Source organism: Gorilla gorilla, chromosome 4 (assembly GCF_029281585.2).
Source record: "Gorilla gorilla gorilla isolate KB3781 chromosome 4, NHGRI_mGorGor1-v2.1_pri, whole genome shotgun sequence".
In the NCBI taxonomy this organism is placed as follows: domain Eukaryota; kingdom Metazoa; phylum Chordata; class Mammalia; order Primates; family Hominidae; genus Gorilla; species Gorilla gorilla.
Window position 1 is genome coordinate 42,844,754 of NC_073228.2, and position 26,584 is coordinate 42,871,337.

Here is a 26,584-nt window from a genome sequence, read left to right on the forward strand (position 1 = left end):
CACCCACGTTCCTCGGAAGGGCAGCGCTCCATCCCCACCCTGCTACCCTTTCCCCGAGAGCCTAATCCCACTTTAGCTGGCGCTCCCGGAGCCTCCGGGGCAGGAGGGAGGCGTGGCCTCGGGCAGCCCGCCCCTTTGATGTGCGCCGGCGCCGCTGTGATTGGACAGTCGCTTGTGACGTGTGGGGACTGCGGTGGGCTCCGCTGCTGCAGCAGCCGCAGCGCCGGCCGCGGCTCCGGCTCCGGCTCCGGCTCCCGGGCATTTAAAGGGGACGCGGCGGCTGCCCGGGGGGGATGAGGGGCAAGTGGAGGGGACGGCTCAGACGCACATCATCCTCAGTCCCTCGGGACTGGAGGGACTCGTGAGCCGGAGCCCAGAAATCCGGGGGTGGATAAGACACCGCGTCCCCTCCAATTCCCGTAAGCACCCCTTGCTCCATCCTGCGCCCCAATACCTCAGCTAGCCCCCTTCCCCACTTCTTACACTCCAAACTCAGCCGGGACAGACCTCTGCTGCCGCCGCCCCCACGTGAGTCCTGGGCTCCGGGAGATAGGGGAGGGCTGGGGTCCCGGCGCGGGGTGGGGGCTGTGGAGTTTGAAGGCGCTCCTTCACGCGCGTGGCACTGGGGGAGTTCTGGAGCTCAGGAGTGAGTCCCCTTCTCTCTCCTACCCAGGAACATAGTGCTGGGGTATCCCTCCGTCCCCGACTCTGGCAAAGCCAAGGAATTGGTGTCCCCTTGCTCCCTGCCACCCACAATACCCCTCCCCGAGCCGCGCACCCCCCGCCCGCATTGGAGCCCAGCGCCCGCCAGCTGGGGGTGCGCCAGAGTGCTGGCTTCCTAGTCACCTCTAAAAATATCTCTCCCCCAACCCTACCGGCAGCTGCCACCTCCCTGCCCCTGCCCCTAGGATCCCCTCCCAGCTTGTCCTCCCACCCAGGGAGTGCCCAGAGGTGACTGCTAGACCCAGACGCCTCCCTGGCACCAGGGCGCAGGGCCACCACCGCCAGCTGGTCAGGACCGCAAGCTCCCTGCCCACTGGAGTCTCCAGAGCCAAGGGGGGAGCTCCAGCTGCAATTTTCCTAAGAGGCGCCAGAGACTCCTGAGTTCTAATCGCGGTTCCGATGCTGTGTGACCCCTAGGATGTTAGCTTGACCTCTCTGGGCCTCTGTTTTTCCTATCTGCTGCTCGGGCGTGGTGAGCAAGGAAGATGGTCATGTTTGGGAGCACTGTCTGGGAAAGGAGGGAATTCTAGCTTAGTTGTTGGATCTGATTTCTAGTGATTGATACAAGGAGACTTGTTTTTGGACAGAGAGGGCTTGTTACTGTGGTCTTTCTGGAGTCCTCGCCTGCCCATCCTCATTCTGCACGTTTCCTTTGGAAAACTATCCCAAAACTTTTCTAGGAACTCCATCTGCCCAGTAAGAGGGGAATTTGAAACTTAGGGCCTATATCAGAGAGGGGCCTGTTTCCCTCCCACCCCCTTCCCACAGATTTAATCTAAGAGCATTTGTGTGAAAGGCGGGAGAAGCAGGCAGGGATCTGTGACCCGGTGCAGAATTAAGGAGGCAGGCACTGCTTTTAGGTGGGACTAGAATATGGACTCCCTGCAACCCCCCAGAAGCCCTTCTCCCTGCTCTGGCCTGTGAGAGAAGCTCAGATCCTGCCCCCTACTCTGAGGGACTCTGTTCGGTGACCACAAAAGGATTTGATGACTCAGAACAAAGGTGTCAGAGGTGAGAGACCTTTTGGAGCATCACAGGAGCCAAATTCCAACTGGGGAATGGGTTCCTCTGACTCCTGTGGGGTGGGGACGAGGTGTCACAGCATGGCCTTCTCAGTTTTCTGGGGAAGAAACCCAAGATGCCTGACTTTCTGCCTTGGAGACTGAAAGAAACAAGGGCAACTCACCAAACAATAAGTGTTCAACTGAATCCCCTAGATATTATTATTAGCAGAAAAATGTAACTGTATTTTATGATGAGAAATGAGGAGTTGTGTGTGTGTGTGTGTGTGTTGGGGATGGGGTTACTCCCTCTGTCACCCAGGCTGGAGTGCAGTGGTACCATTACAGCTCACTGCAACCTCTGTCTCCTGGGTTCAAGTGATCCTCGTGCCTCAGCCTCCCAAGCAGCTGGTACTATGGGCACAAGCTACCATACCCAGCTAATTTTTTTTTTTTTTTGAGACGGAGTCTCACTGTCGCCCAGGCTGGAATGCAATGGCACAATCTTGGCTCACTGCAAGTTCCGCCTCCCGGGTTCATGCCATTCTCCTGCCTCAGCCTCCTGAGTAGCTGGGACTACAGGCGCCCGCCACCACACCCAGCTAATTTTTTGTATTTTTAGTAGAGACAGGGTTTCACCATGTTAGCCAGGATGGTCTCGATCTCCTGACCTCATGATTCGCCTGCCTCGGCCTCCCAAAGTGCTGAGATTACAGGCATGAGCCACCATGCCCGGCCTTAATTTTTGTTTTTAAAGAGACAGGGTTTTGCCATGTCACCCAGTCTGGTCTCAAACTCCTAGACTTAAGTGATCTGCCTGCCTCGCCTCCCAAAGTGTTGGGATTACAGGCTTAAGCCACCCTGCCTGGCTGAAAAAATGAGAAGTTTTGACCATAATTAATGATCGATAGAATAGAAAAAAGGAAGGAAGGAAGGAGGGAGGAAGGAAGGAAGGAGGGAGGAAGGAAGGAAGGAAGGAGAGAGACAGGAAGGAAGGAAGGAAGAGCAAAGTAATGAGACCCTTCTCTATAGGATGAAAGCTGGTCTCTGGGTAGCTGTTGGTGACTCCTTGGAATCTTTGTATCTACCCCTTGCTTCTCCAGATGCTGCATGTTTGCTTTTACAAGGGGAGCGGCATCCCTGACCTTTCTCTTATAAATCGCCTGGCTGAGGTTGGACATGTGATATCAGCTGGGAATCTGGAAGGTTGGAAGTCCCTCCAGATAGGGACTGGGGACAGCTCCAACCCATGCCATTTCCTTGTCCCTCATGCAACCCTCCCCTTCTCTCCCACCTCCTCCTTGACCTGTCTTCTCTCCCATCCCTCACCCTCTCTTTGCCCACTGCTTCATTCAGCTTTGACCACCTCTCCTAATTCCTAGATTAGAAGTTCTTGGAAAAAACTGAGAGCCGCATTCCATCCCTGCAGAAGGATTTAACACATGTGTGGTCTGGTTGTTGTGAGGGAGGGAGTACCGCAAGATGGATATTGCTAGAGCCTGTACTCTGCTCCTGGGATGTCCCCGTCTCTGTCCTGGGGCAATTGCTTCTCCCTCCTGAATAGTCAGGGGAGAGTGTCACCTTGACAGAGGGGTTTACAGTGTCACCATTGTCACCACCAGAGGGCAGCAGCCAGCCAGACCTCTGCTTCTCTCAAGGTCTTGTCTCCTGGCTCTCTTTATCTTTCCAAATCTTGTCCCAGCTGCTTCTGGTCTCATTCAACCCCAGGAGCACAGGTGGGAGAGTAGAGAGGCACTGGAAGCTGTAGGTGGTGTCCTTTGCCACTGTCTTGGTGAAGTCCCCAAGAGGTTAAACCCAGTTCCCAAAGCCACACCAAAGTCTTGCCGAGATTTCAACCTGACTCTTCTGTGTGACTGCCGGACCCCTGAGAGCAACAGGGAGGCCATTCCCAGATCATCTGTGAGACCTGGCTGGGGGTCCCAGACCCCAGCTATGGTATAGTAAGCTTTGGTCAGCTCCTTCCTTTTTGAGGGCATGAGGAAGGCAAAGCTGCAGTCAAGCGTTCATGAAGCAGTCTATGCCCCATGTAAACAGCATGGCTGGTTAGTTAACCTCTCTGAGCCCTTCTCATTGGCTGAATTCATGACTGATGAGTAGTGAGAGGATATGAGTGAAGGTGATTTGTAAACTATGATGTGTCAAACACATTTAAGGGACAATGATGATACTAGAGAAAAAACACTAGACTCAGGCTCAGATGTGGGTTTGAGATCTGTCTGCCATTTAACAGTGGGTGACTTTTGGGAAAGTCAGTTAATTTCTCTGGGTCTCCAGTACCATCTGAAACCTCTCTAGAGTTGTAGGTACTGGGCCTATTTGAGGGGTTGTTTTTGCTAAGACCCTGGGAATGCCTCCTGTAGCTCAGCAGAAGGACCAGGGCCAGGTGGGTATTCCTGGTGGAAGCAAAGGCAGCTGACTGGGCACCCTCAAATGAACTTTTGTGGTTGTCAGGAACGTGTGACGACGGCTGGAGGCCAACAGAGTCCCTACAGGTGGTGCTCACGGTAATGCACCGACAATGAGTGGCTGTTTTCCAGTTTCTGGCCTCCGCTGCCTATCTAGGGTAAGTGGGTCCCTCCAGGGGTCTCCTAGGATGAGGCCTCAGCCCCCAGTTTTCCATCACCTTTCCATAGGGCCTTGGGAGAGGCCCTATCCAGCCCGTTTTAGGTTTACCATCACCTCTACTGGGGCTTCATTAATTCCTAGAAGCTTCCATCCCAGGTGTGGGGTCCTGATGCTTTATATCTGCAATTTGAAGGATCCTGGGCTACTGAAATGCCCACTGGATGTTGACGAGACCAGAGGGTGACTCTAGGGATGAGGTGGAAGGGACAGCTTGGTTAGGGAGGCAGATAGCCAATCTAAATCCCAGCTCTGAAATGAGGAGCTTGGGTTTCTGTTTCACAAGGTGTGCCAGGCCATAAGCATGCCAGGAATATGAGAGAGGGGCTTAGGAAGAAACCAGAAAGAGAAACAATCCCATCTCAATTAACTGGGGTGGGAGCTGGGCAGGAGAAAAGCAGTGTGTGGGTATCTGGAAGCTGCATGTCACCTGCTCACTGCCCCTCTGCGCCTCTCACACACTGGCAGGCAAAGGTGATGGAAACTTGCTGCCGAGGGCTCTTGCTGCCTCCATTGCTTGCCTTTCCTTGTGCCCAGACATGCCCCTCTTGTCCTCTGTCCTCTCCCATGCTGCCTACCACCCTCCCCTCCAACAAGAATCTGGCCCAAGGTCTCCGCTTCCTGGAACTCCCTTATCCCTACCCCTACTCTGTCTTCCTGTCCAGCAGTCTGTCTCCAAGATCCCCTAGAATGACCTCCTCTCAGCCCTCTCCTCCACACCCCCCAAGTCCCCACTACCTGGCCCCTCCCACTCCTCTGCCTTTTCAGCCACTGCTGCTCTCTTCTCTTCTCCCTTACCTGTCTCCCAGGTGTGTTGTGGCCTGGTGCGGGAGGCTCTTACCTCCCCAAGCCCCACTGCTTCTCCTGCTGCCCGCTTGCTTCGGACTCTGGCAGAAACCCCACCTGCTGACACGTTCCTCCTGGGGAATTGGCAAGTGATTAGTGATGAGCTGTCAGCACAGGGCCCTAAAACTCCCTGAAGAAGCTGTGCCCCATCCCTAGACCCCTGTTCAGTGCCATTGGGCTAGAAGCAGCTCCCAGAGAGCCATAGATTCCCCATGGCCCAAAAGGAGAATGAGGAAACTGGTCCAGTTGGGTGGATGGGTGGTTTCCCTTGACTCTACCTCAGGCAATGAGGGAGGGGAGAGTTCCCACCACCCTTTCTTGATCCACACCAACAACAGGGGCCACTGGAAGTCTCCAAAACAGTCCAGTCCAGAAACCTCCCCAAAGTGGTGATCCTTGGAAGCTGCTCTTCCCTTCTTTTGACCCTTGTTAAGCCCCATTGGCCCTCGATGAGAGTAGGGGAAACAGGTGCTGAGAAGCCCTCTGGGCATAAACCCCACTGCAGTTAACTAAGAGGTGCCACTGGAGTAGTCAGGGAAGGCTGGGGATAGAGGTGGTGGCATTGGGTACTCCTCCCAGCTTAACCAGACTTGGGTCCTCCTCAGGTCTTGGATGTGCCAGCGCCTCTGGCCGTGGCCCGCTAACCAGCCTCTCCCGGGCGGGCTCCTGCCGCGCCCCCTCTCGCTTGCCCCCTCCTCCTCCTCCTGCTGCTCTCCCCCCTGCTCCCAGGACGGCAGGATGGCCGCGCAGGGCGCGCCGCGCTTCCTCCTGACCTTCGACTTCGACGAGACTATCGTGGACGAAAACAGCGACGATTCGATCGTGCGCGCCGCGCCGGGCCAGCGGCTCCCGGAGAGCCTGCGAGCCACCTACCGCGAGGGCTTCTACAACGAGTACATGCAGCGCGTCTTCAAGTACCTGGGCGAACAGGGCGTGCGGCCGCGGGACCTGAGCGCCATCTACGAAGCCATCCCTTTGTCGCCAGGCATGAGCGATCTGCTGCAGTTTGTGGCAAAACAGGGCGCCTGCTTCGAGGTGATTCTCATCTCCGATGCCAACACCTTTGGCGTGGAGAGCGCGCTGCGCGCCGCCGGCCACCACAGCCTGTTCCGCCGCATCCTCAGCAACCCGTCGGGGCCGGATGCGCGGGGACTGCTGGCTCTGCGGCCGTTCCACACACACAGCTGCGCGCGCTGCCCCGCCAACATGTGCAAGCACAAGGTGCTCAGCGACTACCTGCGCGAGCGGGCCCACGACGGCGTGCACTTCGAGCGCCTCTTCTACGTGGGCGACGGCGCCAACGACTTCTGCCCCATGGGGCTGCTGGCGGGCGGCGACGTGGCCTTCCCGCGCCGCGGCTACCCCATGCACCGCCTCATTCAGGAGGCCCAGAAGGCCGAGCCCAGCTCGTTCCGCGCCAGCGTGGTGCCCTGGGAAACGGCTGCAGATGTGCGCCTCCACCTGCAACAGGTGCTGAAGTCGTGCTGAGTCTGGCCGCCTGCAGGGGGGTACCCGGGCCAACGGCGGAGGGGGCGAGGAAGGGAGATTCGGCAAAGACAGCTTTACTACTCCCTTTTCCCTTTGGCTTTGTTATGTCCCTCTGGGAATTTCTGGAATCTCGTATTTGGGGGCTTGGGGAAGGGGGCTCAGAGCCGTCCCTATCTATGCAGTTAACCCACCTCGGCTGCCTCCCCCACTCCACTGTGCACGGTTGAGTTCTGGAGTCTGACCCATCGCGGGGTGGCGCGCAAACCTTGGAAGGCAGCAGTATTTCCTGGTCCTCCCAACTGGGAGGAAGGGGCTCCCCGGCAGGTGAGAGAAGGAACATCTCCCGCCGCTGTAACTGTTGCCTCGGGCTGCGTGACCGCCCCTCCTCCAGTCTACTGTGGAGGGAACCCAGGATCCTGAAATTCTCCTGGCCGCGAGAACTCCCCACAGAGGCAGAAGAGGGTCTCCACCTATGGCCCCAGGCCTTTGCGATCTTGCTTCACCCACCGCGACCCCACACTATTTCTGTGCTGTCCACACTCTCTTGCCTCCCGACCCCCGCACTCCCTTCTAGCACCCCCAAAGGAAAAGCCAGAGGGAACAATCGCCTCCTGGTGGTGGTACGAGGTAGCGCACCGTCCGGCTCGGGTCCGGACAGCCAGTAACCTCGCAGAGAGTGACGGTGTCTCCTTGCATCCCAGCCTCGTCTATGCAGCAAGAGACCAGGGACTTCACCAAAGTCACCCTCGCGGGCTGGGCCTTCCACGCATCCCCCCCCACCCCCCATGGAACAGAAAGCCATGTTTTTAAGCAGAACCAGCGAAACCCAAGCCCCTCCTTCCTCTGGTGTTTTACAACTATAAAGGAGGTGAAGGGGGAAGAAATGACTGAGATCTCTCTCGCGACAGTCTCAGAGTTGACAGTGAGGTGCTCTCGGAGAGCCCCGCTTAAGTCACGGAGATCGTTCCCACTCTTGGGCAAGTGCCCAGCCACATATGAACACACCACACACACAGCAAGCAATGGGCAAAAGAACAAGTTGCAGTCAATGGCTGCAGAGGGGTGTCTGGGGTCCAATGTGGGCTGCACTTTGTGGGTACTGAGGAAATGGGAAGATGCTGCTTCTGGGTCAGCTGGTGGGTTGGAGGTTGGGGGCTGTAATTAGCAGCAGCCTTAGAACTGGGATGCCTTTCAATCCCTCCTGGCCCCTTATCTCTGTGGGGCAGTCACAGGACATCATCTGTTTTATTCAGAATTGGGACTTGCAGCAGGAGACCCTGTCCTGCATGGAGTAGGGGTCCTCTGTTGACGAACTTCTTGGTTTCCAGCTCTTCCCCATCTGCAGCAGGCCTCTGGATAAATTCTCTCTCCCCAGGACCCCTTCTCCCTCCGATGGGAGGAGGGACAGAACACAGCTCACAGCCCAAGAGGTGGGCAGACCCAGTCCAGCTGTGACTGGAGCTGGTTTTGGCTTGGGGCTCATGAAACCCACTCAGTGCAGACATCAGCTGCCCAGAGAGCCCTGGGCTGTCAGCAGCTGGGCTCCACATAGTTCCCAGGGAAGAATCCAGTCCCCTCTGAGCTGACGCCCTCGCACCAGCCATCGGAGTAGCGGCGAGTGACACAGATGACAGTGCCCTCAGAGAAGGAGAGCTCATTGTCCTTCTGGCTGGTGTATGGGTACAGTGTCACCACTGCAGGGCAAGAGAAGAGGGTGCCGTGAGATAATGCCTCTTGCCCTCTCCCCCTCACCCCCACCACCATGGGGATGCACGGTCTCAAGTACTAGACTCTAGGGGCCATCTTGGGAGCCTTCTTGCAAGCCTTCAGGACCCCTCCCCAGCTTAGTTAATATTTAATACCAGGCCAGCTGCCCTCTCCCCAGTTCTGTCAGTTCGTCAGAAAAATTGTGTGGGGGGCCCGGGGGATAGATTCACACCTTTGCAGAGGGAGGAGAATGGGGATCAGGGCAACAGAGGAAGTGGGATCCGGTGCCCCTCAGTCCCAGAAGTCAGGTACCTTTCTCCAAGTATGAGGCAGGCACCCAGCTGGGCTCATCAGGCCCAAATCCTGGTGGGGGTGGAGGCAGCCCCAATTCATCTCCATCCAGGGGTGGAGGAGGAGGCAGGTCCAGTGGCAGGGGCAGCTCTTCGTCTTGGGGGAAAAGCAGAAAGCCTGTAAGTGTGGCACAGGAAGCTCCTTCAGTGTGTCAGGGAACTGCTCAAGAGCTGGACCCCAGAATCCACCCATCTCAGCCAGGCATGTTGGGAGGCCAAGGCGGGCAGATCACCTGAGGTCAGGAGTTCGAGACCAGCCTGGCCAACATGGTGAAACCGTGTCTCTACTAAAAATACAAAAATTAGCCAGGCATGGTGGCACATGCCTGTAATTCCAGCTACTTGGGAGACTGAGGCAGGAGAATGGCTTAACCCAGGAGGTGGAGGTTGCAGTGAGCTGAGATCTTGCCAACACACTCCATCCAGCCTGGATGACAGAGTGAGACTCCATCTCAAAAGAAAAAAAGAATGCACCCATTTCATGCAATCTTCCTCCAGCCCTCTCCTGTCCTGGTCTTCCCACAGTGCTGCTAGCACATAGTAAGTGCTCAGTAAACCCTGAAAGATCCAGCAGTAGAGGATGGTCAGACTCTGCCTCTTATTAGCTGGGTGGCTCTTGGGCAAGTCACTGAACCTCAGCGTCAGTGGCTTCATCTGTTAACGGAGAGTGGTAAAGACCCTCTCAGGATTAAGTTTATTTATTTATTTTTTTTTTTTGAGACTGAGTCTCGCTGTGTCGCCCAGGCTGGATTGCAGTGGCACGATCTCGGCTCACTGCAAGCCCCACCTCCCAGGTTCACGCCATTCTCCTGCCCCAGCCTCCCGAGTAGCTGGGACTACAGGCGCCCGCCACCACGCCCGGCTAATTTTTTTGTATTTTTGGTAGAGACGGGGTTTCACTGTGTCAGCCAGGATGGTCTCGATCTCCTGACCTCGTGATCTGCCCACCTCAGCCTCCCAAAGTGCTGGGATTACAGGCATGAGCCACCGCACCCGGCCTTTATTTTATTTTTTTGAGAGGGAATCTCCCTCTGTCACCCAGGCTGGAGTGCAGTGTGGTGATCTCGGCTCACTGCAGCCTCTGCCTCCTGGGTTCAAGTGATCCTCCTGCCTCAGCCTCCTGAGTAGCTGGAATTACAGGCACGCGCCACCACGCCAGGCTAATTTTTGTATTTTTAGTCATGTTGGCCAGGTTGGTCTCGAACTCCTGACCTCAAGTGATTCGCCCTCCACAGCCCCCCAAAGTGCTGGGATTACGGCCGTGAGCCACCCCGCCTGGCCCTTAGGATTAAGTTTATTATTATTATTATTGTTATTATTATTTTGAGATGGAGTTTCGCTCTTGTTGCCCAGGCTGGAGTGCAATGGCGCGATCTCGGCTCACTGCAAACTCCGCCTCCCAGGTTCAAGCGATTCTCCTGCCTCAGCCTCCCGAGTAGCTGGGATTACAGGCTTGCGCCGCCACGCCCGGCCAATTTTGTATTTTTAGTAGAGACCGGATTTCTCCATTTTGGTCAGGCTGGTCTCGAACTCCCGACCTCAGGTGATCCGCGCGCCTCGGCCTCCCAAACTGCTGGGATTACAGGGGTGAGCCACCGCGCCCGGCCAGGATTAAGTTCAAATGAGAAAATGGATGAGAATCTTCGAACACAGGGTCTGGTATACAGCAGGCGCTAAGTTATGTTAGTTCACTTCCTCTGTCTCCTTTCGCCCCTGTGCTGCGCTCCTTGGAGGAGGCATTCACTGAGGCTGGCCGGGGCAGATCCAAGAGAGGTGGGCTGGGGAGTGGCAGGAGGCGGAAAAGCGACCCCACGGTTGGGAAGAAGAGGGTGGACCTCCTTACCCGGTGGGGGTGGGGACAACTCCTCCAGCGTGGGAGGCCGCTGGAACACCTCGACGGCTGCTGGTGGAGGAGGTGGGTCCAAGGAGCTGGGGAGAGGTGGGGCTGGAGGTGCTGCCTGCCCCTTGGGCGTGGGGGCCCCACCGACACCTTCGGCGCTGCTGAACACCAGAGAGCCCGGTTGGCGGACACGCCTTCCCTAATGCAGCATCCCCAACTGGCCCCACCCCTCCAATCCTGACCCCAGCCCTGCACGTGTGACCCAGGAGTAACTGGGTCCTTTCAAGCCCAGGAGTCACTATGACCACTGGCAGGTGGCCCCTCTCAAAAGCCACTTCCCACCCCCCACCCACCCACGTGGGCTTGTAGGTCTCACCCGGCCGAGGCCAGGGAAGAGGCAGAGGAGGCGGCGGAGAGTCTGCCGTCGGGCACCACCGGCAGGTGCACTGGCTCGGGAATCCGGGGTGGTCTCCTGGCGGGGGGGCAGGGAGTGGGTATTAGGAGGAAGGAGGAAGGCTTCTGGCCAGCAGGGGTCGGGTGCGAGCAGGAAGGGCAGGTGGCCGAGGGGGAGGTTTGGCGCCAGGCATCCAGCATGACGGCCTGAGCACCCGGGGGCACCAGGGGTGGGTGGCGAGGCTGGGGGAGGAGAGTTTCAGGGTCGCGCGGGGCAGGGTTAGGCTAGTTGGCGTCGCGGCGAGGCCTCACCCCAAGGTGGCGGAGGCGGGTGTGGCAGGGGCCTTGATGCTCTTTCGAGACAGGGTGCCTGTTCTTGACAGCTGCGTGCTGAGGTCCTGCGAGGGAGCGGGAGGTAGGGCTTACATTTGGGGTGAGGGGCCTCCCCCCACCCTCATCCCCAAGAGGAAATGGAGGAGGGGCGGACGGGAACCGGGAGGGAGAGCCCGGCATAGCCAGTTCCCACTTCCACTTCTCAGGCCCCTCTCCTACACTTCCCCCACCCCACCCCCTTGTCATTGCCTGGGTTCTGGGACTCAGTTCTACCAAAGCCCACAGCCACTTCCTCTGCACAGCCACAGCGGGTTGAGTGGGCCCAGCACCCCTGTCCCTCCCCCAGACCATCTCAGAGCCCAGGAAGCTGGGGCCCTGGCTTGGTGGTCCCTAACTTTGATCGGGCTGAGGAGGGGGCGGAGAAAAGAGAGGACACATCACACTTAGAAGTGTCCCACCTTTCATTTCCGAAGATTTGTGGAACTGGCTTTGGGGAGTTAGGGCAGAGAGGAGTAAGACCCAGGCCACTTAGAGGGGATGCGCAAACGACAGGGTGCACGCCTACATGAAAGAGGGAACTGCTGTTACCAATGGGACTTCCCCAAGGGGTGGGTACAGTGTTACCTCATGGGCTTCACCAGCGGCAAGACAAAAGAGATTTGAGCTGAAGCACAAAGAATATAAGTTGGGCCGGGAGTGGTGGCTCACACCTGTAATCCCAGAACTTTGGGTGGCTCAGGCGAGCGGATCACCTGAGTTCAGGAGTTCGAGACCAGCCTGGCCACCATGGAGAAACCCCATCTCTACTAAAAATACAAAAAAAAAAAAAAAAATTAGCCGGGCATGGTGGCGGGCGCCTGTAATCCCAGCTACTTGGGAGGCTGAGGCAGGAGAATCACTTGAACCTGGGAGGCGGAAGTTGCAGTGAGCCAAGATCGTGCCATTGCACTCCAACCTGGACAACAAGAGCGAAACTCCATCTCAAAAAAAAAAAAAAGAAGAAGAATATAAGTTGGACAACAGAGAACTACTGGTGGGGAGGAGGCCTGGTGGTTGAAGGGGACAGTGTCGTTTCCCCTTTAAGGGGGGCTGATAAGTTAAGGATATCAAGGGGCTCATTTTGATACAGAAATGTTAGGGTGTGGAGACAGGAATTGAAGGTGGGACGGGTGTGAGTGCGTGCCCTTTCTGACCTCGCAGAAGGACATAGGCTGAGAAGACGCCAGCGCCATGCTCCCCTCCCTTCACCAAGTCCCCTTTGTGTGGCTGTATCCCCGCTTCTTCTCACCAACAGCAGCTCTGGGGTGACTGCTTAGTGCAGTGACCTCAAACCCCCAGACAGAGGAAGTTGCTGTTCTCATGTGGCTGGGAGCCATTCTCATGCACACCCTGACATCCTCCCTTCCCCCTCTTCCCCTTCCCACACGCCCGGTGCCCACAGGGGCAGGGCGGGGGGGTGAGGGGTGCTCAGGATCTCACACTCAGCAGATCCTCCGAGGACGGTACAGACCAGTTTTGGAGGGAGGGATTACAAAATCTAGGGAGAGGGAGAAGAGCTCAGAGTGGTGGTTTCAGGGAGTGGGGAAAGAAAGGAGTGGCAAGTGGGGACAAAACTTGCAGGAGAACTGGGGTTCTGGAGGGAAAGGGGCCACAAGGCACGAGAGGGTGGGTTGGAGGGAAAGAGGAGGGCCCCTCTCTCTACCTTGATCCCATGGCCAATGTCGTCCAGGCAGCCAAAGTTGAGGGGTCTCCTGCAGTAGGGCGTGAGAGGGGGTAGGTTCTCTGGGGCGATGACCTTCTGGCCGGGGGGCAGCCGCTGGACAGTGGCTAAGGTGCCGATCTCCCTTCGGGCCACCTTCTCCATATGCATGTTCACCATCTGCATGACAGGGTTCAAGGTGACAGAGAGGGGTGGTCTGTGTCCAGCACACTTCCCCCTAAGGAGGAAGAAGATAAAGACTGGGCTTGGGGGGGAGGCAGCCAGGTCTATAAAAAGAGGGCCCTGCCCCCCGCCCCCCGCCCCCCACCAGGCTACATAGCAATTGGGAAAAGTAGCAGGAAAGGATGGAGCCACTTTGGAGCAACTTCCTGGTGGAAAGAGAGTACGGGTTATTATTAGCTGAGCAGGAACAGGAGGAAAAGAGAAAACACAACATCCCTGGGGATGCTGGGAGGAGACAAGCACCCGGCTGACTTCGGAGCAGAGGGGGAGAATATGGAGGTGGCAGAGAATGGTGGCTGGATCAGCTCTCCCCTTTGGGGGACAAATAAGTAAATTGACTTCCTCTCAGAATGTTCCATGGAGAAAGCCTACAGTTCGAAAGGGTGGGAACTCTGGTCTGCGGCGGGGGAGGAAAAGACACACCCCACCCACTGAACATGTGGGTGATGTACAGGCCAGGCCAAATGTGTGGCTGGGTCTGTGCATGTTCTTTATGGGGCAATTCCTCGGTCAAGGATCCAGGAAGGAAGGAGGAGGGTGTGTGCGCTAGAACACTGTGGCGGGGTGGAGGGTGTATACTGTATGGTGGTGGCTGTGCTTCCAGGGCTGAAGATGACCTTGTCAAGCTAGCACCCTGCGTCTGGGATATTTATGAGGGCACTGCCTGTATTTAGATGCAAACAGGGTTCATTTGCTTCTTTCCTGTATAGGGCGCTGCTGTGATTGGTAGATAACACTTTCTCATGTCCAGGATATAATTCCGAGAAAGAAAAAGCTCTGCCTTCGGGGAATTTGTAGCATAGCCACAGAGATAAGGAGGTCCAAAAAGCTTGGGAAGTGCCAACCTTCTGCTGTAGAGTTGGGCATTTGGACATGGAGGAAAGCAGGAAGGAACTTTTGATGTAGAAAATGTCTGAGTCGGGCTGAAGAGTTGAGGCCCGACACAAGATGCCTTCCGACGCCCCACGCCGCTTACCTGGCCCAGCGTGCTTACACGGGCTTCCACCTGCCGCAGGGCGGCCCCCTGCAGGTCCAACATGCGCAGAGTGTGCCCGGCCAGGTTGCCCACCTGGTAGGCCACGCTGGCCAGTGCCTGGGTAGTGAAGGCCATGGTCTCCTCCAGCGCCTTCCGCTTGTCTGTGGCCTGAAATACACACAGCCCTGGCCTAAGGGCCAGCATCTTCCACTGGGTCCTTGGCTGGCTGGGGTGGGATGGGAGAGGATATAGGGAAAGTAGGGGCTGGATTGGGAGAGAGCAGCAACCCTTAGATGTTTGAGATGGCTCCCAGCAGAATGATGTTGTAGCAAGAGGAACTTGCTACAACATCACTTTAAATTCACTTTAAAAAAGTGAATCTGCAGCCTTGGGGAATGGATGCAAAGGGAGGGAAAGATACCCATTCTCAAATGGTTAAGCTGAGGACTGAGTACAGATGATAGTACAACCCTCCTGAAGACTTCAGTAACAGGCTGTCCTTTTAGGGGTTGGAGTGGGGGTGAATAGTAGAAAGGAAAGAGGAAGGCAACACTGGCTAGAGCAGACATTCTTTTTTTTTTTTTTCCTGAGATGGAGTTTCGCTCTTGTTGCCCAGGCTGGAGTGCAGTGGTGCGATCTCGGCTCACCACAACCTCCGCCTTCTGAGTTCAAGCGATTCTCCTGCCTCCCGAGTTCAAGCGATTCTCCTGCCTCAGCCTCCCAAGTAGTTGGGATTACAGGCATGTGCCACCACGCCCAGCTTATTTTGTAATTTTTTTTTTTTTAGTAGAGACAGGGTTTCTCCATGTTAGTCAGGCTGGTCTCAAACTCCCGACCTCAGGTGATTTGCCCGCCTCAGCCTTCCAAACTGCTGGGATTACAGGCGTGAGCCACTGTGCCCAGCCGACATTTTTAAACACAACAAACCATGTCAGGCACGGTGGCTTACACCTGTAATCCCACTACTTTGGGAGGCCCAGGCGGGCAAATCACTTGAGGTCGGGAGTTCGAGACCAGCCTGGCTACAATGGCAAAACCTCGTCTCTACTAAAAATACAAAAATTAGCCAGGCATGGTGGTGCCTGCCTGTAATCCCAGCTACTCAGGAGGCTGAGGCATGAGAATCACTTGAACCCAGGAGGCGGAGGTTGCAGTGAGCCAAAATCACATCACTGCACTCCAGCCTTCGTGACAGAGTGAGACCCTGTCTCAAAATCAAACCAAAAAAAAAAAAGCTTTCCATGTGACTGTTTAGCTCCAGTCTGCAGATTGGTGTCTGGGAACTCAAATAAGGAAACTGAGGCCCAGAACAGAGGGACTTTATTCATTCATTCCCTCTAATAGCTTTCCAATACCCTGAGGATAAAATTCAAGCTTCTAACCGTGGCCTACGTACAGCCCCTCCAGGTCTGGCTCCTGCCTTTCTCTTCACCTTCATCCCCTTTAATCCAACTTCACCACTCCCCCTCTCATACACTCCCCTCCAGCCACATTGGCCGTTGGGTTTCTGTTCCTGAACAAGCTGAACTGTTTCTGCCTCGGGGCCTTGGCATGTGCTGTACTTATTTTCAGAATCCTTATTAGCAGGCCTCAGCTTCTCAGAGACACCTTCCTTCACCACACTAAGATTTCCCCCAGCCCACGCCTTCACTGCCTCTTTATCATATTTACCTTGTTCTCTTTTCTTCATGGTATTTAGCAGTATCAAACATTCTCTATGTATTTTTTTCGTTATCTACCCCCCCTTGCCTTAAATGGAAGTGTCGTGAAAGCAGGGAGCTTGTCTGTTTTATCCTGTATCCCGTCATGGAATCACACCCAACACGCAAAAGATTCTTCATAAATATGCACTCGTGAGTTAATTAGCAGGTCGAATGGGAACCCAAACATTCTCTGGGCACATTCCCACTGTATTCTAGGCACTGTGCCAGGCACTGGCCAGGGTCACACTGCCAGTCAGTGCAGGAGGAGTAAGCAGGCAGTGGCTGAAGGCAAGAAGTTTTTTTTGTTTGTTTTTCGAGACAGAGTTTCGCTCTTGTTGCCCAGGCTGGAGTGCAATGGCACAATCTCAGCTCACCCCAACCTCCGCCTCCTGGGTTCAAGCGATTCTCCTGCCTCAGCCTTCCGAGTAGCTGGGATTACAGGCATGCACCACCACGCCCAGCTAATTTTTTGTATTTTTAGTAGAGATGCGGTTTCTCCATGCTGGTCAGGCTGATCTTCAGCTCCCGACCTCAGGTGATCTGCCTGCCTTGGCCTCCCAAAGTGCTGGGATTACAGGCGTGAGCCACCGCGCCTGGCCAAGAAATTTTTTTTTTGTTGGTCCCAGATCAGGCAGTGGGGGCTAGGGCAAAACTTCTCCGGTCTTTTGGTTCCCCGGGCAGCTTCCTCATCTCTGGTCGGGTCATGGAGTTGCCATACTCTAGCCTGTACCTTTCTAAGGCAGGTAGGGGGCAAGTCCAGGGTGAATCTGGAGTAGGGCCAGTGGGCCAACAGGCAAGGCTGCACACTGGGGTCCCCTTGCTTGAGCCCTCGGGTGCCCCTCAGGGCCTGTCAGTGGAGAACAGACCTACAAACTCTCAGAGCAAGGTCTGAGAGACACCTGGGAGCCTCTAATGGAGCCTGAGCCAGAACCTTCTGGGCAGCCCATGCGATGGCTCTCTCCTCCTTGTCTTTCTTTTCCAACAGCAGGAAAGAGATGCTCATTTGCATGTCATTTACATCTCATTAGCATATGCAACAAAACTTACATCTCCTCAGCATATGTCACCAAGAATCTTGAATGGGCAAAGAAATCAACCCAGGATATTAACACCAGACAGGATAGCAGATTTTGATTTAGTTCAGGACCTTCCTTTACTAAATGAGGAAACAAGCCCAGAACTGAGCAGTGACTGCTCCTTCATCTCCACCCAGATTTCTTAGCTTGCCTGCCTTCTTCTGTACAGTTTCCTCCCCAAACGAACATGTGGAATTGTTGGCCCAAACAGGAAAAGTGTCTGCTTGGGCCCAGCTCTGGGCATCTGCAGCCTGAACACCTACCGACCCCTGGCTTTGCTCTTAGCCCAAAGTTAGGTCTGCAGGGACAAGTGTCTGAGATCCATCTCTGCGGCTGAGTGCTTGTTCATCATGCAAATTACCGTGTCTGTAAACTCAGTCAACCCTGGCTGAGAACTCTGCAGGTGACCCTGGTCTGCCTTCCCTAATTCCCCATGGGTTTCCTAGCTTCTGGGTGGTGTGGGGAGAGAGGGGCTGCAGGTGGGGAGAGAGGGGCTGCAGGTGGGGATGGAGGGTAGGGGAATCAGGCCTTAGGTAGCAGCAATTCTGAGATCCAGAACCTTCCTAGGCATTTGCCTAGACAAAGATCCTCAGAAAGGCCAAGAAAGGTAACAAGTTGTGTGTTCTAGTAGTTAGTACTCTGCACGAAGGAAGCAGGAGTCCAAGGATTCCAACTTGGGTCAGGGCTTCTCATGCCCTGCATATTTTTGCAAGGACAGCTTCTCCTCCCTAGAACTGATTCTTATTATCCATCCTTCCAATGAATGGTAATGATGGTCATTGTAAGAGCTGCCATTTATCCTGCTCTTCTGAAGGGGCTGGCACTAGGCTGAATGCTTTGATACATTTTTATATTGAATCCATGGAGCCACCACTGAAGGCAGGCACGAGAATCAGAGGAGAAACTTGCCACAGTTCCTGTAGTTGGTAGGTGGCAGAACTGGAAATTGGACTTAGGTCTTTGCGACCCCAAATTGTGTGTGCACACTGTGTGTGCAAATGAGAGCCCTGTGGAAGCTCTTTGAGGTGTGCAGAAGTTATGGAAGGAATGGAAAGGACTGCTTGGATCCTTGTCCATAGAGGGAACATGCCTTTCCATGCGAGGAGAATGAGCTGGTTTGCAAGCCTCATTCTGTCTCATCTGCAGGTGGTCACTCAACATCTACACAGACCGAAATGATACCCAGAGTAGCATTTTCAGTTAGTGGCATAGGGAGTGGGCTCTGGAATCAGATTTCTGCATTTGAATTCAGGCTCTGACACTAGCTAGGAGACTTCTGGGAAAGTGACTTAACCTTTCCAAACCTCAGCTTCCTCATTGTGAAGTGGGAATGGGACTCGCCTCACTGGACTTCAGATGAGGATGAAGGGAGGCCATGCTGGTAACATGCCTGGCCCAAAAGAAGGGTCCAGAGCATTTTAACTGCTGTCATTACTGACTCTCTTTAATCTGCCATTTCCCATGAGCACTTGTTACTCATTTACTTCTTTTTTCAACATTCTTACTATGCTACGAGGTCCCTGTGCCTGTTCTCATAGTTTGGTTAGTACAGGTTAGAAAAATAAAGTTTTGCCCAAGGGGTAACAAGGTTAGTCTGCAGCTCTTCAGGGAGCAGAGGAAACCGGGGACAGAGAGTGCTAATAAACTGTCGTAAAGTCACATAGCGTGTAGGGAGGCAGAAAGATGGAGAGGAAAGAGCTTGGCATCAGGATTCAGGGAAGCCCAAATGTGGTGGCTTATGCCTGTAATCCCAGCACTTTGGGAGGCTAAGGTGGGCAGATCACTTGAGGCCAGGAGTTCAAGACCAGCCTGGGCTACATATGGAGACCCTGTCTTTACAAAAAAATTTTAAAAATTAGCCAGGCATGGTGGCATGCACCTGTAGCCCCAGCTACTCAGAAGGCTGAGGTGGGAGGATTGCTTGAACCTGGGAGTTCAAGGCTGCAGTGAAGCTACATGAGCTATGATCATGCCACAGCACTCCAGCCTGGGCGACAGAGGAGACCCTGTCAAAAAAAAAAAAAAAAGGCTGGCTGGGCACAGTGGCTCACTCCTGTAATCCCAGAACTTTGGGAGGCCAAGGCGGGTGGATCACCTGAGGTGTCAGGAGTTCGAGACCAGCCTTACCAACATGGCGAAACCCTGTCTCTACTAAAAATATAAAATTAGTCGGGCATGGTGGTGCATGCCTGTAATTCCAGCTACTCAGGAGGCTGAGGCAGGAGAATTTCTTGAACCCGGAAGGCGGAGGTTGTAGTGAGCCAAGATCGAGCCATTGCACTCCAGCCTGGACAACAAGAGTGAAAAGGAATGCCTGGCTCTGCTGTTTGGAGCTGTGTGGCCTTAGACAAGTCACCTCACCTCCCTGAGCTACTGTTTCCACATCTGTAAAATAGGAATTATAATACATGTCTCACAAGGTAGTTGTACAGATTAATGAAATAACAGAAGTGATTTCCATCATGGCTAAGTTGCCTTGCCTCTCCTCCCTGAATCCAGGAATCTATGTTCTCAGCCCCAGGACAACCACACAATTTAAAACCTGTTCTACAATGCCACCTCCCTATCTTTTGCTAGAAGCCTGCTCCCAGCAGTCATGTGGGCCATCCCCCTGCCTCTGCATGAGATCCCCTCTCTTTAGCCCAGCCTACTCTGCCTTATCCCCACTCTCCCTTTCCCAAACTCAGGGAAAGAACCCCTTTCCCTTGTCCATCTCGGGTTCACTGTGCTGTTTGGGAAGTTCTTCTGAAGCCTCACCCAGAACCGGCCTGGAAATAGAATGATCGCCAGCATCTGTGTGAGGACGGAGGCTTTGGGTCTCTGGATTGACCCGTGAGAACTCAGAAGGAAGAACCTGCGGTGACACTTGAGAACAGGATGGAATCGCACTGTCTGTCCCAGGCATCTCTGAGGCTCTGAGAGACAGAAGGGGCACAGTGGGGGCTTGGGTAGTATGGGGTCAGGGTTAAGTATTGGGGTCTGGGATGAAGCCGAAGCCTGGAGTGGGAGGATTTCTCAGCCAAGACCCAGGACAAGCACTGTCAGGATGGCTCCCAGGGCCCCACTTGGGGCAGGGCTCAGGGTCCCCCCTCCAGGGGCTGGGGTGTCAGGCTTCCGCCCGCTCTACCTACCTGCACATAGTTGTCCTCGCAGTAGTCAGCGACCCGCAGCAGGGCACTGTGGTTGCCCCTCAGAGCCTCCCGGCCCGTGGGGATCTCAAACTCCTGCAGCTGCTGTAGCTCCGCCATCACCCCCAGCCTCTGTCTGGCTCCCCAGGGAGCCCGCTCGTTTTGAGGCTCACCCTGCCCTTGATTGGTTGCTCTGCCTTCCCTCCCTCTTATTGCTTTTGGTTTCCTCTGCGTGAGACCCAAACCTGCTTGCAAAGGGCAGGCATGCTCATTCCGGGACAAGAGGAAGTCAGTCCTGCTCCCCGAGCCTGTGTCTCTCTGTCCCCTGCCCAGAGGAAGGGGGAAGCCAGGGGCCCATTTGGGGGCCCAGCCCCCAATCCCACCCAGCAGAGGAAGCCAAGGTCGGGGCAGCTGTGATTGCTCCCTGGTCCTGGAGAGGAAACTGGTCGGTTGGGGGATGGGGTCGGAGACTGGGGAGGAAGGGGGCTGGCCTGCTATAGGGGGCGGAGGTGGATTTTCCACTCATGGAAGGCGGGAGGAAAGGGCAGAGGGTGGGGGCTTCCTTGGGAAGCTCAGGGATGAGTCACCAAGGGACAGGGGAGTGGAGGGTGGATAGGATACGGAGATCCGTCATACCAGAGGACTGTGGGGCAGCAGCACAGCAAAAATAGAAAACAGCCGATGCGGCAGCAAGAGGGGTCAGGGTTGGACACTGGGAAGACATGACCAGAGAGGTTCCCAGAGGGGTGTTAGCAAGCCTGCGAAGGGTTGCGTGTGATGAAGATCTGCCCTACACGCTCTGTGCGGATGAAGGCAGGACAAGATGAAATTGACCAAGTGTAATGTGAGGGACTCAGATTAGACAACAGGAAGGACTTGGATTTGAGAAGCACCAGGTTCAAATTTCAGATCAACTTGCGGTTTTAGGAAGCAGCGGAGGACAGAGCACTGAGCCTGCCTAGGAGGTATGGGCTGTGGTTCACGCATTAACAGGACAGTTGTACCAGACGACCTCCAGGATCCTGTTCCGATTTCAAATTCTTAGAGCTCCCAGCTGAGAGTTGGACTGGGTCCTGGAGCAGGGAAGTTAGGATGGATGGCGGGCCTCCTCTCTGCCCCTCCCACCACCAAGCCTGTCATCCTAGAGACAGGAGAATAAGAGGACCTCCCATTGACCATATTGGTCCCTTAACTTTTGCTCCTCCAGCGGGTCCCTTGTCATCGGATGGGTGTCAACCAGAGCAGGAGCTCAATGTCTGTTAAATGGCATAGCCCTTGGGTGGTCCTGGGGGGACAGCAAGAAAAAAACCAGGATGTAGGTCCTGTGCTCAGGAACCCACATTCAGGGCTCAGAGGGAGGCATGGCAGCAGAGAAGCTTGAACAGAGGCATTAGAGGTGGCCACGCCCCAAGTACTAAGTGGCGCAGCTTGGTGAGCAAGGACATTTTTATTGAATGAGTGGATGAAGAGTGAGCTAGGAGAACTTCGTAAGGTGAAACTGTGGGGATCCAATGGGCAACACAAAGCATCTTGGTTAAGGAGGTTAGGGGCCGGTCTAGGACTTGCCTCAGGAGGAAGGACAGCCTCAGAGCATGCTCAGAGGTGGGAAGGGAAGGAGGAGAAAGCAGGCGAAGCGGGATAAGTGGGGCTGCAGGGTGGAGGTGGGGAAATAGAAGCGCTGCGGGCTCTAAGCTAGTGAGGTCACCAAAAGAGTGAGGCTAACGCAAGGCAAGGTGGTGAAAAGGTGGCTTCTGTTTTCGAGTTTGTTTTTGTGGGGAGAATGTCTGTCTCTCCGCTCTGCTGTAGTGAGGGCTTGAAGGCTCAGGCGGGTGATGGGCTTAGAACTTTGAGCCTATGATCAGCTTAGGCATCAGAGATTTTGGTTTCCAGGCCATCTGCTTTATCTGAAGATTTTCAGCTGATGAAGAACTAGGAGGCTCAAACACTATCTTACCTGAGTCCAGGACAAGTGACTTGGAGAGTGTGCTCTTCTGTGGCAGGTGAGAGGGGCTGAGGTTGCACTGGGCTGGGATCTACTCTTAGTATCACTGGGGCTAGGCACCAGGAAGGCCTTCCTGATAACCCTGCAGTGATAATAATAACAATAGCATTATTAGTGATAATAATAAGTGTATTAAGTGTTCATTATGTGCCAGGTAGTATATTATAATATTTTATAGACATTATTTTCTTAGTACCCACAATAATTGCATGTGGTAGGTTTTTTTAATACCCATTTGCAGCTGGGGAAACTAATACTCAAAGAGGTTGAGTGACTTCCCTAAGGCCACACTGAGGAAGCAGTAAGGAAGCAGCAGAGCTGGGATCAGAGTTGGAGTCTGGTAAGTTCCAGACCCCCTTGTCGCTTTTTTTTTTTTTTTTTTTTTTTTTTTTGAGATGGAGTCTCACTCTTGTCACCTAAGCTGGAGTGCAGTGGTGCGATCTCGGCTCACTGCAACCTCCGTCTTCTGGGTTCAAGTGATTCTCCTGCCTCAGCCCGCTGAGTAGCTGGGATTACAGGTGCCCGCCACCACGCCTGCCTAATTTTTGTATTTTTAGTAGAGATGGGGTTTCACCATGTTGGCGAGGCTAGTCTCGAACCCTCAACCTCAGGTGATCTGCCTGTCTCAGCCTCCCAAAGTGCTGGGATTACAGGCATGAGCCACAGTGCCTGGGATCTTTTTTTATTTTTTGAAACAGTTGTGCTCTGTTACCGAGGCTGGAGTGCAGTGGCATGATCTCAGCTCACTGCAACCTTCGCTTATAGGCAGTCACCATCACCCCGGCTAATTTTTCTATCTTTTGTAGAGACGAGGTTTCGCCATGTTGGCCAGGCTGATCTTGAACCCCTGGGCTCAAGCGATCCTCCCACCTTGGCCTCCCAAAGTGCTGGGATTATAGGGGTGAGCCACCGCGCCCAGCCAAGACCCCCTTCTCTTGACCATTATTGTATACTCTCCCTTGCTGGACCTGGAGAGAAAGAGGAAAACTCTGAGTCACTATATGAAACAATAACGTTGCTTCCCAGATCTTCCTCTCTGAAAGAAACTCCTTTTTCTTTCTTCTCTGTTTCCTCTGTAGAGAGACAGACAGATGCCTCTATAGACAGACAATCCAAATTTCCTCCATAGACAGACAATCCAAAGGCAAAAATGGTGCCTCCCCCATCAGACTGGGAGCTTCCTCCCCTCCTGAGCCCAGACTCTTGAAGAAGCAGGGCATGCAAGGATAGAGTGAATATCTGTTGAATGATGAGGGGCCTGAACTGAGGGATATGGCTAGAAGTCGAGGTGTGGAGGGAGCTGGAAGAGCTGATGAGATTTATGATCCTGGCTGCTGAATCCTTTCCAGGATCAGGTCTGTCTAGGGCAGGATGGCCCAGGATCTCAGCGAGAAGGACCTGTTGAAGATGGAGGTGGAGCAGCTGAAGAAAGAAGTGAAAAACACAAGAATTCCGGTGAGCCTCCTCGCCCCGTCCCTGCTCTTCCCTTCCTGTTCCTGATGAGCCCTGGGAAGGAGGAAGTGACCGGAAAGGGTGGTGGGACTGTTCCAGGGCCGCAGAAGCAGCAGGAGGTACCTCTGGGATGGGGTAGGATGCAGAGAAAGGCTGGGGTTGACCCTGTGAAGGTGCCAGCCTCCCTGAGCACAGGAGAGAGCTTCAGGGCCTTGGAGAGTTCAGCGTGTCCAGCCCTGTGTCTGGGCTGGCTCTGGCCAAGCAGCCCATGAAGGTCAGGGTCAGTGTTGTGGGTCAGATCAAGGAACTCACACCCCAGAACACCTGTCTGTCCTCTGTGTCTTTCTCCTCTTTGGCCTCTGTCTCTGCCCTGCCCAGAAGCCTGTTTTTCTGGCACTGACCAAATCATGGATCCAGAGACAGTAACAACGACCTAAAACATTTTTTGTGTTCTCACAGATTTCCAAAGCGGGAAAGGAAATCAAAGAGTACGTGGAGGCCCAAGCAGGAAACGATCCTTTTCTCAAAGGCATCCCTGAGGACAAGAATCCCTTCAAGGAGAAAGGTGGCTGTCTGATAAGCTGATGGCGTGGAGCCCCGCCCTGAGTGTCTGTCCCTCTTCAGCCAAGCCCAAGTCTCCTAGACCCCCAGGGAGCCAGTGAACTGTCACCTTCTCTTCATCACAGAATGAGTAAAGATCCCTGAACAAATGCATTGTGAACCCATTCCCCACTCCCACCTTCAACTCTTTTCTCCCATTATTTCCTCCACCTGCTGGGTCTCTGCTGACCTTGCTGGGAACACTCTGAGGACAGTGTGGCTGGCAGAGCGGTTGGCCCCATGGGTGGTGGGGTGTGAGGAGCCTGCAATACCCCGAGACCCCAGAGGGCAGTCCTTAGGAAGCACTTACACCACCTGGGAACCCCTCCATCTTTTCCCTCCACTCTCATCCTAGGAATAAAGCATTTCCACGCCAGAGTAGTTTGGGCTGGGGGCCAGGGTTGGGTGATCCTGTCCCTCCATATCATGTCCTACCCTATGGTCCTGTTCCTAGTCATTTAGATCACCCCAGATGGCCTGATGACAACAAGAGTTTGTGAAGTTATGATTTCATGATTTCTTTAATATCGTCAAGTAGTCTGTTAGTGTGGGCACTATGGATGGAAGAGTGTGCAAGACGAACATGGCTCCTATTTTCATGGAATTTAGTGGAGAAGACATGAAACAATTTACAATTAAGTCCATAAATGCTACAATGGGGAGAGTCAAGGGCAGTGTAGGAACACACAGCCGAGAGACATTCAGGGCAATGAACAATGTCAATGTAAATGCCGTCGAGGGGTGCAGAATGGGGGCTGGAAAAGCATGAGGCTAGAGAGGGAGATTGGGGTCAAGTCTTGAAGGACCTTTCGGTGAACTCAGTTAGGAACTTTCTTCTTTATCCTGAGGGCAATAGGAAGCCTAGGACGGTATTTAAGCAGATTCTGGTTAGCAGAAGGGAGGCTGGATCCTGCTAAGGACTGGGAATGTAGTGATGGATCAGACCAATTCCTGGGCCTTGCCAGCAAGGAAAGGACTGAAACAGCCGCAAACAAACCAGCACTCACAATACAATACGCTCAGTGCAACAGCGGAGAGGTCTGCGAGGGCTATGATGGAATCCCATAGGAGGGCTACCTAATCTTGCTGAAGGGGCGCGTTGAGTCCTGGGAAGGAAGACAGGAAAGGCCTTTAGAAGGAGGTGATATCCGGAGCTGAGTTCTAAAGGGTTAGGTTGTCAATGGGTGGATGGATGGCACTTCTGGTGGGCCAGTATAAACAGAGGCATGATATGAGAAAGGACCATGGTTTGAATGGGAGCACCAATCAGGTTGGAGTGGGAATGTCAAGAGGTCTAGATCCTTAGGATCTGCTGCTAGAGAGGGCTTGGAGGTGATTAGAGGGGTCTTGTTTGCTGAACTAAACAAACTTATTTGCTGGGAATGACTTGGTAATGTTAGAAGGAAATTTGCTTTTTTGGGGGAGAGGGTGACAAAGTCTTGCTCTGTCGCCCAGGTTGGAGTGCAGGGGTGCAATCATGGCTCACTGCACCCTCTGCCTCCTGGGCTCAAGCAATCCTCCCACCTCAGCCTCCCAAGTAGCTGGAACTACAGGTGTGTGCCACCATGCTTAGCTAATTTTTAAATTTTTTTGTAGAGACAGGGTCTCACTATATTGCACAGGCTGATCTCGAACTCCTGGCCTCAAGCAATCCTCCTGCCTCGGTCTCCCAAATTGCTGGGATTATAGGCGTGAGCTACCAAGCCTGGCTGGAAATTTGCTTTTTACAAGATTGAACAGGGAAAGAGTAAAGGCAGAGTTGCAGTTAAGGAGGTGATTTTTCCATCAGGGGTTAGGTGAGGAAGGCCTGAATTAGGGCAGTGGCCATAAGTCTCGGGGGCGGTAGGTAAGCTGATGAGTTCTTTGGGAAATAAAGTTTTCAGATCTTGACACTTCTTTGAGTTATGAGTGAGGGAGAATGAGTTGTCAAGGATGGCATCCAAGTTTCTGGCTTGTAGGGTTTACTAGATAGAAATGAAAGCAAGTCTCTGAAAACAAACCTAATCTAATAGTCATCCTACATACTACAGCTGCAGCCTTCCTTCCCCAGCTGGTCACAGCCCAAATGCCAAGGGTGAGGTCACAGGGCCTCTGTGGTCAAAATCCAGGATCTCCACTTCCCAATTCCATCCTGACTCCATCTCACCATTCTGCAAGCTGGTGTCAATTCAACCACTCTCCATATACTCTGCTCAAGAGAAGGAAAAGATGAGGAATGAGAAAGGAAAAACATTAAAGACAGTAATTCTTCCTTCAAAAAATGGGGAAAGGTAAATATTCCATAGGGCTCTGGCAGTAAGGAAGGAAAAAAAGATGGGAGGCCAGTCATGTAGCCATCGGCCATGTGGCTACAGCTTCCTTCTTCCACCTGCCCAGTCCTT

General features: G+C 54.1%; 3 protein-coding genes across 8 annotated transcripts; 2 read left to right on the forward strand and 1 right to left on the reverse strand.

Moving 5' to 3' along the window:
- The first annotated feature begins 388 nt into the window (after positions 1–388).
- On the forward strand, positions 389–6,788 carry PHOSPHO1 (phosphoethanolamine/phosphocholine phosphatase 1). Of its 3 annotated transcripts, XM_055387700.2 has the most exons (4): positions 389–528; positions 4,197–4,308; positions 5,177–5,298; positions 5,819–6,788. In XM_055387700.2, exons 2-4 carry the CDS (start codon positions 4,264–4,266, stop codon positions 6,699–6,701), a joined length of 1,050 nt encoding a protein of 349 aa, XP_055243675.2. In that variant the 5' UTR covers positions 389–528; positions 4,197–4,263; the 3' UTR covers positions 6,702–6,788. The 3 variants fall into 3 exon arrangements, with proteins under 3 accessions (XP_055243675.2, XP_004041468.1, XP_063562352.1); XM_004041420.4 differs by lacking the exon at positions 5,177–5,298 and having other exon boundaries at positions 5,943–6,788; XM_063706282.1 differs by lacking the exon at positions 5,177–5,298 and having other exon boundaries at positions 499–528.
- On the forward strand, positions 445–24,711 carry GNGT2 (G protein subunit gamma transducin 2). 3 transcript variants are annotated; one of them, XM_063706283.1, is made up of 4 exons: positions 445–528; positions 22,040–22,149; positions 23,501–23,606; positions 24,063–24,711. In XM_063706283.1, exons 3-4 carry the CDS (start codon positions 23,523–23,525, stop codon positions 24,186–24,188), a joined length of 210 nt encoding a protein of 69 aa, XP_063562353.1. In that variant the 5' UTR covers positions 445–528; positions 22,040–22,149; positions 23,501–23,522; the 3' UTR covers positions 24,189–24,711. The 3 variants fall into 3 exon arrangements, with proteins under 3 accessions (XP_063562353.1, XP_018883996.1, XP_018883997.1); XM_019028451.4 differs by lacking the exon at positions 445–528 and adding an exon at positions 20,495–20,594; XM_019028452.4 differs by lacking the exon at positions 445–528 and adding an exon at positions 20,688–21,114.
- On the reverse strand, positions 7,928–20,273 carry ABI3 (ABI family member 3). 2 transcript variants are annotated; one of them, XM_004041415.5, is made up of 8 exons: positions 20,153–20,273; positions 14,243–14,410; positions 13,027–13,203; positions 11,304–11,389; positions 10,975–11,070; positions 10,602–10,759; positions 8,721–8,855; positions 7,928–8,395 (listed from the first exon to the last, which is right to left on the reverse strand). In XM_004041415.5, the coding sequence occupies exons 1-8, from the start codon at positions 20,267–20,269 to the stop codon at positions 8,232–8,234; spliced, it is 1,101 nt and encodes a 366-aa protein (XP_004041463.4). In that variant the 5' UTR covers positions 20,270–20,273; the 3' UTR covers positions 7,928–8,231. The 2 variants fall into 2 exon arrangements, with proteins under 2 accessions (XP_004041463.4, XP_018883993.3); XM_019028448.4 differs by having other exon boundaries at positions 8,721–8,876.
- Positions 24,712–26,584: the final 1,873 nt, after the last annotated feature.

Coding starts and splice junctions, on each gene's coding strand:
- GNGT2 (XM_063706283.1), top strand. CDS start 23,523: ATGGCCCAGGATCTCAGCGAGAAGGACCTGTTGAAGATGGAGGTGGAG. Junction 23,607..24,062: donor TGAAAAACACAAGAATTCCG/GTGAGCCTCCTC, acceptor GTGTTCTCACAG/ATTTCCAAAGCGGGAAAGGA.
- ABI3 (XM_019028448.4), bottom strand. CDS start 20,269: ATGGCGGAGCTACAGCAGCTGCAGGAGTTTGAGATCCCCACGGGCCGG. Junction 8,877..10,601: donor GTTGTCCCCACCCCCACCGG/GTAAGGAGGTCC, acceptor CCACACTTACAG/GCTTTCTGCTTTTCCCCCAA. Junction 8,396..8,720: donor TGCCTCATACTTGGAGAAAG/GTACCTGACTTC, acceptor CTTGCCCTGCAG/TGGTGACACTGTACCCATAC.
- PHOSPHO1 (XM_055387700.2), top strand. CDS start 4,264: ATGAGTGGCTGTTTTCCAGTTTCTGGCCTCCGCTGCCTATCTAGG. Junction 4,309..5,176: donor GCCTCCGCTGCCTATCTAGG/GTAAGTGGGTCC, acceptor CCTGTCTCCCAG/GTGTGTTGTGGCCTGGTGCG. Junction 5,299..5,818: donor ACGTTCCTCCTGGGGAATTG/GCAAGTGATTAG, acceptor GGTCCTCCTCAG/GTCTTGGATGTGCCAGCGCC.